Source organism: Columba livia, chromosome 24 (assembly GCF_036013475.1).
Source record: "Columba livia isolate bColLiv1 breed racing homer chromosome 24, bColLiv1.pat.W.v2, whole genome shotgun sequence".
Taxonomy (NCBI): domain Eukaryota; kingdom Metazoa; phylum Chordata; class Aves; order Columbiformes; family Columbidae; genus Columba; species Columba livia.
Window position 1 is genome coordinate 212,320 of NC_088625.1, and position 10,686 is coordinate 223,005.

A 10,686-nucleotide genomic window follows, 5' to 3' on the forward strand; every position below is an offset into this window, starting at 1 on the left:
CCTATTGGCCGCCGATCCGCCCGCCCCGCCGCTCCCATTGGCCGCCGATCCGCCCCCCGCCCCCGCCGCAACAAACGGAGCCGCTTTCCAGAGCGCGCCGGGGAGTGCGGTGTTTATTTTCGGTCCAAAAGGCCAAAAGGCAGCACGACAGCAGGTGCTCGGGCACCGGGGTGCGCCCCGGCCGCAGGGGCCGCGGGCACGGGGGCTCCCCGAGGCCAGCCCGAGCACACCACACGGGGACGAGCGGGGTGACGATGAGCGGGGCCGCTGAGTTGTCACCGAAGCCCTCGCCGCCCCGGTGTCCGTCACCGCGCCCGCCCTGACCGCGGGATGCGCCAACACCTTCTCCTGTCCTCCTCCCCATCCAGTGTCGCCGCTTCTGAGCTCTTCGTTTTATAGCAAACTATACACAAAATCTTCCTCTCGCGTTCAGTTCAAGGTTTTCAGACCTTGCTGCAGGTCGAGACCGGCCCAAGCAGAGTCTGCGGACAAGATGCTGTATCTCAAAGCACAAAGCTCTCCCGCTCTGCTCATCCTGCGAACCCAACCGGGAACAACTCCGATCAGACGACACCGCGCTTCATACGCGAGACCCTCACGGGCACAGACACCGAACAGACAACAACCAGGGCCCAGGCTCCCGTCACCCCGGCGCTTCGTTCAGAATTACTTCCTAAAGCTTAAGATGTTTCTTTACAGCTTTCTCTCCACGGAAAAGTCACTGTGGCGACTCCCACACTGAAACTGAGACACTTGTCGGCGGGCGCTCTGCCACCTTTCAACACGTAAGAAAACAATAAACAAAAAACCCAATTTGCTAAGTTAGTAGCGGCAAATTCCCCAGAAAGAAAACATAAAATTTACATCTCTATCCCGTTTTGTTGCTGGGCTGTTTGTTGCGTTCCATTTACATCATGACTAACCAGGTTCATTATAAAAACAAGAAAGTAACCATGAAATAAATAGATGTTGACAGCAGCGGGATTTCAGGGCTGTTACAACTCATCGTTTTTCCTGCTTTCTCCTCCAGCTTCTGTCTTCTCTTTTTTGGACCCTGTGTAACAAAGGAAACTCAGTTACCCACTGTGGCGGTTTTTACACCACACGAAGCAGCACTGAAAGTAAATATTCCACATTAAATATTCCACCAAGCTCCCAGGCTGTGGTACAGAAGTCAGGGAACGCTCTGGGGGCTGATCCTCCGCTCCAGAGAGCTGGAGGCACTACAGCCGGTTGAAAACCGCTGTCCTCGCACTGGGACGGGCAGAATAAACAGCCAGGCAGCTGGTGCTTGCAGCCGCCGTGCTCCAGAGCGTCAGCCAAACCCGCACCCACCAGAGTCCGGCCCCGGCTCGGCGTCTGTCGCTGTGCGCTCAGCTGCAGGAGGTTCCGCCGCCGGACCCACGTCCTCGGGTTTGTCTGTGTTCAAAGCAGAAACAGCACAGAGGTCAAGGGACAACGCGCAGGAGAGGCGAGCGCGGTGAGGATTCCAAAGGACAGGGGCCCCAGCACCTGCGATCTTAAAAAAGTGTCAGAAAACTGCAGGTCTGAGTGTCCCAACAGAGTTGTTTTTTTTCCTGGGGTCCATCTAAGCCATAAACTTTTCTCATCAACAGCTCGTTCGGTTCCTTGCTGTAGGACACGACCTCGAGCACTTGCTCCGGACACCCCGAGCACAACTGGTGGCTCCCGCTAAGGCAGCCAACTAGACAGGGACCAACCGCCCTGGGAAGTTGTTAATATCTGTTGTTCCTTCACAGGAAACAGACAAACAAACCAAAGAACGGCTGGGTGCAAAGGACGCCGCCGTGCCTCGGCTTCCCCGCTGTCTTTGAAAACCACGAGAAGGACCGCTGATCCTACGGTTAACTATTGTCTTCACTTATTCAGCTCCATTTTACTCCAGGCAGAGAGACTCGTGTCCAGCGCACGGTAATTACACACCTGGAGCCACGTACACGCTTCCCACCGCCCCTCACCTTCTGGTTTCCCCTCCGTGGGAGGGATAGTGGTCTCGGTCTCAGAGGCTGCTGTACCGTTCTTGCCCGAATCGGTTTTCGTGGTGTTCTTCTCCTTTTTGGGCTTGGGTTTGGCAAACTTGGCCTTGTTCAGGAGATACTGCACCTCCCTGTCCAGGGCAGCGATCTTGAGCTCGATGTCTTTGGAGAGCAGGACGGGTTTCTCAGTAGGAGGGAGCTTGTTCTGTTCAGCCAGTGTCTCGTTTTTCCAAATCTGTGGGACGGGAAGGAAAAGGTGTTTTTTGGATGCTTTTTGCTTCCAGGAACCACTGTACATCACAGTATTTCAAAGTCACCACTCCTGGGCCTTCTAACTCAGGATAAGGCTGCGCTCTGCTACATTTCCACCACTTTCTTAGTCACCCAAACACGGGGTGAAATGATGACACAGAACCCTCAAACCCCAATGGACTGGCTTGCTGGTGGCATGCAAACTAGACATGCACGCTCTGGTCTGTGACTTTGAGGGAACGTACAGGACCTGTTGCTTCACACAACCCAAACTTCAACCTCCACCCTTCCCCAGATTAATTCGATCATTTATTACCGTAGTTTCATTGATGGCTTTTTCCAACGTGCTCAGTTCCACTTCCGTGAATATCTGGTCAGACTCTGGAATCATTCGGGCTCCCCTTAAAGATAAGCAGAAAGTTTATTTCTGTTAAACCAAACAGGCTGTACTGTGGCAACTTGGCGTTTACAGCTCCAGTAGTAACCAGGCGCGGTACGCACCAACCCATTAGTACATTTTACATTTATGTCTCCTGCACCTGCAGCAAACAAGTGTCCCAAATCCACCTCTGGATGCCAAGGATGGGACACAGAGCCAGCACACAGCTACCGTGAGGTGAGAAAAACAGAATATCAACAAAGCTGAGGCTGCGGGACCAAGAGGGAAAAACCTGCTGGTAAACGGTGTGTACGGCGCTGGACGCCCCCCGCCCCCAGGTCTGAACAGAGCTCGCACGCTTCTGTCAGCGGGTTCTGCAGAACCAGGCGCTCGCGAGCGGGGGTTCCACCGCCTTCTCTCCAGAAGCACTAGTGTGTTTCAGACGCTCCCTCTGCTCAGGTTCTGCTGCCATTGCTCACGCCATCAGCCGCACAAGCCCTTCCCCAGCTTGCTCTTACTTGAGGAAGATGGTGGAGTGGTTGAGCAGACCCTCCAGGGCAGCCAGGCGCTCCGGCCACTTCCTCCGCTCCTCCACACGGAAGAAGAGGTTCCTACAAAGCTTCTTCAGCTCTGAAAGCTTGTCCTTCAGCTCCTGCAGACAGGTGAGACGGCAATGGAGACAATTAGCCTGCCCACTGTCCAACACTGCAAACCTCACAAGTTACAGCTGCGGCTTTTGTCTGTCTCTACCAAATACACTACTTTGATACAGCAAAAAGAGCCACGTGATGAAGCTTTACGTGGAATCGACAGGTTATTGCTGAAGCTGTTGAAGTCGCGCCCGTGGCTGGAAGAACTTCCTATTTTGTTCTGCGCATACCACACTGAGGAAGCGAGAAACTTCCGAGAACCCGCTCACAAAGGATCAAGAAGGACTGATGCCCTGCCAGCCCGGGTGTCAGTTCCCGGTCAGCTATAGCGGGCTGCAGTCTCTACAGGCGGCAATACCTTAGTTGCAGCTGCATAGCCCTCTTCCTCCATCCAGCTGGAAGCCTCGCTAAGTTTTCTGGAAATTTCATCCCTCTGCTCTTCCGTTGAGACAAACTGGTACTCCTCCTGGTAAAGCTTGTCCTGAAAACAACAAAGCAGGGGCTCCCGTCAGATGCCGCTGAGCACGGAGCATAAAACCACCAGGTCACCCTCCTGCGAACTCCTGGGGCCACGGCTGCACCCGCCGGATTCCCGCCCAGCCCTCCCAAACCTGAGGCCTGACCGAAAGACAAAAGCCGGCGCTCTGGACCGGCGCCCCCGGCTCAGCCACGCTGCACAGGACACGCGGGCGCCCGGGAGCTCTCACGGCCTCACAGCCCGCCCGCACCTGGGTCTCAAAGATGAACGACTCCAAGCTGTTGGCCGATTTTTCTCTTTCCTGTTTCTCTAGATCTCTTATTGTCAAGTCTTGGAGCCTAAATATGCACAGAGAACAGAAATTAAAGTTAGAAAACGCTGCTAGATGAGCAGCACGTCATGTACACCAGCTTCTCAGCACAGCAGCGCTGCTGAGCTGTCACCGTTCAGAGAAATTCACTTTGGTTTTCTAGAACTTTCGCCCAGCAGAGCCCTTTCACACAAACTTTTTCATCGAGCTTTTCAGGTCGTCCTCCAGCAGGTCAGGCACGTCATTTACATCCAGCTCCATGGTGATCTCATGGACAAACTTCTGCTTCTTGGGTGCTTTGATCTTCTTCTCTTCTTCTGTTTTGGTCGCTGTGCTGTCACCAGAACTTTTGGACGGTTCTTCCTCTTTCACAGTTTCTCTGTTTTCTTTGGGATCCTATAACAGATAAAGCACATTCCCAGGCAAGGGAACAGACTGCAGATTTTGCAGCTTTTTCCGAAAGCAGCGTGCCAACAGGGAAAGAATTCCACTGCGGAAATTCCACTTCTCGGGCACCAAAATCACAGTCCCATCGCTTCCACCTGACGCTCACCTGAGACTCCAATTTCTCGCCTTCTTCCTTCTTCTCCGACTCCGCTTGCGGAGCGGCGGTTTCTGCCTGACCCGGAGACGGCTGCTTCTCTTCCCCCTGCTCCTCACCGGCATCTTCTGCTTCGCTTTTCTGGTCTTGTTTCTCCCCTTGCTCGTCTTTCCCCGGTTCTGCCAGGCTCTCTTCTTCCTCCTGGCCGTCACAGGTGAGTCAAGGGGAAACCAAAACAGGGTTTTCATATAGAAACTCCGTGCACGTGTTTCATAGAACAGATAACGCTAACGCTCAGCAAAAAGCAGCTCTGACAATGTCTGAAATGCCGACGTGCTGCCAGGCACCCCCAGCTCTGCTCCCGTGAGCCGCCGCTGAGCGGCCTCAGCGGGGCCCGTGCCTCACCTGAACCGCGTCCGTCAGGTTCTCGCCAGCCTCCGGCGCGGGGCCGCCACCCCCAAACAGGCTCGAGATGGTGTTTCCAAGCTCTGCGGATGGGAAACAAACAAATCCAGAATATTGTGTATCCGAAGGAGGAACAAAGTCACCTCAGCTCTCAGCTCTTGCCCCCACAAGCACAACGCTCACCACAGAGCTCCCCCGCAGGTGCAGATCAGCTACACGCGCTCCCAACTCATCCTGCCCTGACCCCGCTTTGTGTTTTGCACACACGGACAAGGGGCCTGTACCTCTGCCAGAACGTGCCCTGAAACGTGTGACTTTGGCTAAAACGCTTCAACGTGTGGCTCCATTAGCCATCCCCGCGTCTCCAAACACAGGTTTGCAGCTCCTCTCCGTAGGGAGGTCTGCACTCCAAACGCGCAATGCAAAGCACAGAGGCCACGGGTGCCGCAGTCACCTTAGGAGTGTGCAGCAGTTCCTAGCCACTGGCAGCACCCAGAAGCCACTTGCAAAGGGTTTTTAGGTATTTTTGAGCAATCAGGTAATGGCTAATTTAACTCTCAAGCCTGCACCGCTCGCCCTGCTCACAGCAGCGATACCCTCAGAGACGCCAGCAGGGAAAACCCAGCAGCCAGGGTGAATATCAACACCTACTTGTCAGCGTGGACTCCTCCTCCAGCTTGTCTTCCACCACGGTCTCAAACACAGACTCCACCTTGGAGAGGAGAGCACAGAATTAGCTTTACGCAGGGCCCGCCGGCACCAGAGAGAGGGACGAGCTGGGGAACACTGGCAGACAAACATCGCGGGGGCGCGTACCCGGTCGAGACTCAGCACTCCGCTCTCGTCCATGTTGAAGTGAGCTTTGATTCCTTTGGATTCATAATCCAAGTGCTTCTTGAAACTCTCCCCAACTCCCTTCAGCCTCACCGTAGTGAGATTGAGAGAACCAAAAATCCTGATGGCACAAAAGCAGAGAGAAAATGTAAGATCACGACGCTGCAGAACAGGTCACACTCGCAGCAAGGGACAGCTGCACGAGGCCGGGGACCGGTCAGATGCTCCACCCCCCTCACCGCAGGTCGTCCTGGCTCAGGAAGGACAGATCTCCATAGTTGACATAGAACTCGAAGTCGTCGGTGTAGCGGTTGAAGGTGATAACTTTGCGCTGCGGGTAGGGCGCCATGCGCTGGAACAAAATCCTCTTGTTGTGCTTTAAGCTCTTGGATTTGTCGTCCTCCTCTACTTCTCGGGTAAACTCCACCTGTGCCACAAACCAAAAACACGACTTGGGACCTGCAGCCTTCTTCTGCAGCACCTTACGTCAGAGCTTTCTGCAGCGTTCGGCTGCGCTGCCTCATGCCAGCACGGGGGGACAGGCAAGTACGTATCAACAGACGTTTATATAACTTTATTAGAGCAGCAGAAAGACTCGCTTCACTTCCTCACTCAGAGGAATCCACCAGGGCCCCCGGAACGTCTCTCCCGGCACAGCCCCACGCCTGCGCGAGAGCCAGGCGAGCCCGGGCTTACCTGGATGGGAAACACGGCGGCGTCCCGCACGACGAAAGGCTTCACCTTGAAGGCTTTGCTCAGCGCGGCCGCCTGGTACACGGCACCCATGGCGGCCGCCTCGTCCGCGTTGATGTTCTTGCCCAACTCTTCTCTACAAAGCGAAAAGCAACAGGCGTCAGCTTGGCAGCCGCTGCCACGAACAGCAGCCTGTTAACAGGAGGCAGGTGAGAAGGGGCCTCGTGTACTCACTTGCCCACAGCCTTCAGCAAAACCTCCTGCACTTTGGGGACACGCGTGGCACCACCAACTAGGATCACCTGGTCAACTGCGTCCTGGGGATTGGAAACAGGCACCGGGGTTTGAGAAAGCGCTTTTGGACGGCTGCGTTTTGGACGGCGCCCCACAGACCGCAGGCAGGCCGGCACGCGCCGGGACTCGGGTCTGTCCCACCACCTTCACGCGTTTTCTGCTGCCTACCATGTTCATCTCCGCACTGCTCAGAGCCTGCTGCACGGGTCCCGGCACGCGCTGGAACAAATCGGAGCACAGATCCTCAAACTCCTGCCTGGAGACCTTGGCCTTGAAGTCGATGTCATCCATTAGCCCCTCGATCTGCCCGCAAGGCAAAAACAGCCAGAATGAAATGATCAGCAGAGCATTTTCCAACCAAAAAGTGCAAATTTCTACCTTTCTTAACACCCCCAGGACCTGAGTGTGCTCATCCAAACGCTGCCACGGCTGTGGCGACGAGAGGATGGAACAAAAAAAGCAGAAACCCGGAGCGGGAAGGTCAGACCTGCGCCATGTGGTCGGCGTTGGCGCTCAGGACGGTTTTCAGGCGGTTGGCCTCCTTCAGCAGCTTGGCCATGGCCCGCGCGTTCTGCCGGACGTCCTTGGAGGGGTGCTGGTCGTTAAAGAGTTTCGCCAAGTAGTCCCGGAGACGCAGCTCCATCTCCAGACCTCCCAGGGTACGGTCAAACCTGAGCGAAAGAACGAACAGAGAGGGGATGACTTCAACCCCGCTGAAATGCAGCAAACTCTGTGTGTTATTTCGCAAATACGCAGAACAGCAAGCAGTCAAAATTAGCTGTGGTACCATTAGCTGTGATTGACTGTGAAAGAACAACAGCTGTTCCAAAAATAACGCGTTAGAGTGAAACAAGGAAAAGAAAGGTTCATCACAATAGTCTTTCAGCAGGAACCGTCCTTATGTATATGGTAAAGGACATTTCCCCTCTGCCAACCAAATTACTGCGCTGAAGCCTGCTGCCAAATTCCGCGGTTAGAAGGGACTGTGACCGAATCGTTTCTTCCCTGAGACCCGTGGGTTTGCGCAGCTCACGCTGAAATCCTACCCGACGCCCTGGATCTGCAGCTGAGGTTGGATTCCCGCGTCCTTCGTCTTCACGGTCTGATACGTAACAATAGTGCAGACGGTGCTGCCTGCTCCCATGTCGTAAAACATGATGTTCTGAAAGGAGAAGCTGGGATGGTGAAGCAGAAACACCCCGACATCCCACCAGAATAAAGAAAGAATGCACGGCTTCCCAAGATTGATACAGGCCAAGACTCTGCTCCCTAGACCAGCTTTGAACTGTAAAGACAGGGCTTGTACTTTGATTGAGCACATTAAATGCTCGGGGCCACGCGCGACCAGAAAACTTTTTTCAGTCATCTCATAGGTCAGAAAACAAAGCATTTCCTCCTCTTCAATAATTCGCTATTGTTTTCCCCAGTTGATGGGCTTGGAACCAAGAGGCAGGCAGCTCTGCGGGACCCCGCAGCGCTCACCTGCGCGGTGGCGTTGATGTCCTTCCTGCGGAACACGCCGTAGTTGAGCGCCACGGCCGTGTTGTCGTTGATGAGCTGCAGCACCTTCAGGTCGGCCATGCGCGCGGCGTGCAGCACCGCCCTGCGCTCCGCCTGGCTGAAGAACGCAGGGACCGTGATCACCGCGTCCTTGACGGGCTGCTCTGCAAGAGGCGCAGGGGACACGTGCTCCCGTCAGGACTTGTCACAACCATCGCAAAGGCAGAGAGCCCGAGGGAACGCTCGTACAGAACACAATCCTGAAGCAGCAAGAGCGGCTGGGATCGTTAGGGATGAATCTATCTGTGTCCTGCTGAGACCAAGTTCACTCTGCAGATTCTCACAAAGCCACGTGCCCACTGATCATTATTTCGCACATTAGGATACATTCAAATGCTCCAGGACCGTTATCTTTGTGGAGCCTTATTACTGGATTGAGTTCCCCCTCCAGAGTAAAAGCTCTCGGGACTGACTTGGGTTTTGCCAAGCAAACAGCACGTAGCCTCCTAGTCAGGACGAGGGTCCAATCGGTCAATGAAACACACCCAGTTTTTGTCATTGTGCTATTCCACCAGCAACACAGCACAGAGATTGCCAGTCAGGCTCCTTTGCTGCAAGGCTGGGTGGGATCTGGGCTGCCTGTCCCCAAAACCAGGATGAAGACCCCAAACTTGCATCACATTAGGAACAAACAACAATGTGACTGCTGTCAAGTCCTGCTTACAGCTGAAGGGACTCGACATCCTGCTCCTAAAAATGCGGAGGTTTTCAGACACCATTGCTCTCCACTCACACCCTGTAACGCACAAACACGCCCACCCAGACGCTGTAAGGAACAGCTGGGTCCTCCCAACCTGCAAACTCCTCAGCCAGACCGCGCGAGTAGTTCAGGACCATCCCCAGCATCTCCTCGGGAGAATAGCGCACGGTTCTGCGAGAAACGGACAGGAAAGACAGTTACAGCAACGGCAGGGTCGCCTCTGGAGGCCCGCGGGGCAAAGTCCCACCCGCGAGTCCCAGCCGCTTACTGGGAGAGCTTGAAAAGGACCGTCTGCCTCCTCTCGTCCTTCAGCAGCTCGTGCTCCGGGAACCGGGACCGGTACAGCAGCACGTGGGGGTTATCGATCCGCTTCCCCAGCAGGTCCTGGAAGTACCTGAACGCCACCCTGGGCGTGCGTATGGCCTGCGGGAGGAAAAGCGTCCGGCTCAGGCCACAGCCGCGGCGGCAGAACGCGCGTGCGGGAACCGCCGGCGTAACCAGAGCTCTCACCATCCCGAGGGCGCTGTCGCCAAAGAGACGTTCGTTCTCCTTCAAAGAAACTGCCACAGGTGTTTTCCTTCGGGACTCCCTGTGCGGAGAGAGAGGAACCAAACCAGCTGGAGCAGGCGGCCGAGCCCCGGCGCGGCGGGTAGGACCCCGGCGCGGCGGGCAGGACCCCGGCCCCGGCCGCTCACTTGTTGAGCACGATCTCCATGGGCACGCCAGGCTTGACGATGGCGATCTTCATGGACTCGCTGCCCACGTCCACCGACATCACGGCCACGGACCCTGCGCCGGGGGAATAAACAAGCTCCCGTGAGCACCGGGAGCCCGCACCGCTCCCCGGTACCGAGCGGAGGGGCCGGCGGCTGGAGGCGCCGAAGCACCGGGGGCTGCGCGGCCGCTCAGCGCCCCGCGCCCCCCCCGAGCGCCGCACCGGGAGCGCCCCGGCGGCCCCGCGCCGCACGTACCCGCGGCGGGCAGGCGGCAGCAGAGCAGCAGCCAGGCGAGCGCCCAGCACGGCCCCCGCGCCGCCGCCATCCTCCTCCCGCTCGGCCCGGCCCGGCCCGGCCCGCCGGCTCCGGCTGCTGCGGCGGCCCCGGCGCCTCGCTCAACCCCCGGCCCGGACGCGGCGCCAGCCCATTGGCGCGCCCGCCAGCGCCGGGTCCCCGCCCGCCAATCCCGGCGGCCCGCGCGTCCCCATTGGGCCACGTCAGGGGCATCCGGAAGCGGGCACGGCGGGAGCTGCGAGCCCATTGGCCGGGAGAGCCGGGGCGGGGAAAGGGAAGGACGCGCGTGGTGACGTCGACGCACGCATGCGCACGCAGACCCACGGCAACGGAACCACGTGCGGCCCATATGTTTCTCGTGAGCGCCGCCTGGTGGCCGAGGAGCGTCTCGCAGCGAGCGGAACCCGCGCTGTCCCGGGCCCCGCCCCGTCCTCGAACCCCGCCCCGAGCCCCACCCCTGCCCCGGGCGCCCGCCCCTTCCCCGACCCGCCTCTACTCCAACCCTGCCCCGAGCTCCGTCCCTGATCCGCACCCCCTCCCGCACTCCTCTCTCCCTCAGCGCCGCGCTCCGCTCCCGCCCCGG

The 10,686-nt window shown here is 57.2% G+C and overlaps 1 protein-coding gene across 1 annotated transcript; it reads right to left on the minus strand.

The window, feature by feature from the left end:
* Window positions 1-84: 84 nt before the first annotated feature.
* On the minus strand, window positions 85-10,275 carry HYOU1 (hypoxia up-regulated 1). The gene is made up of 24 exons (XM_065040088.1): window positions 10,065-10,275; window positions 9,789-9,882; window positions 9,604-9,682; window positions 9,362-9,516; window positions 9,188-9,264; window positions 8,316-8,497; window positions 7,880-7,995; window positions 7,321-7,504; window positions 7,002-7,136; window positions 6,774-6,856; window positions 6,543-6,675; window positions 6,086-6,273; window positions 5,829-5,967; window positions 5,664-5,724; window positions 5,013-5,095; window positions 4,620-4,808; window positions 4,263-4,462; window positions 4,007-4,094; window positions 3,637-3,759; window positions 3,147-3,280; window positions 2,566-2,650; window positions 1,980-2,232; window positions 1,336-1,419; window positions 85-1,054 (listed from the first exon to the last, which is right to left on the minus strand). The coding sequence occupies exons 1-24, from the start codon at window positions 10,132-10,134 to the stop codon at window positions 996-998; spliced, it is 2,994 nt and encodes a 997-aa protein (XP_064896160.1). The 5' UTR covers window positions 10,135-10,275; the 3' UTR covers window positions 85-995.
* Between the last annotated feature and the right edge of the window lie 411 nt (window positions 10,276-10,686).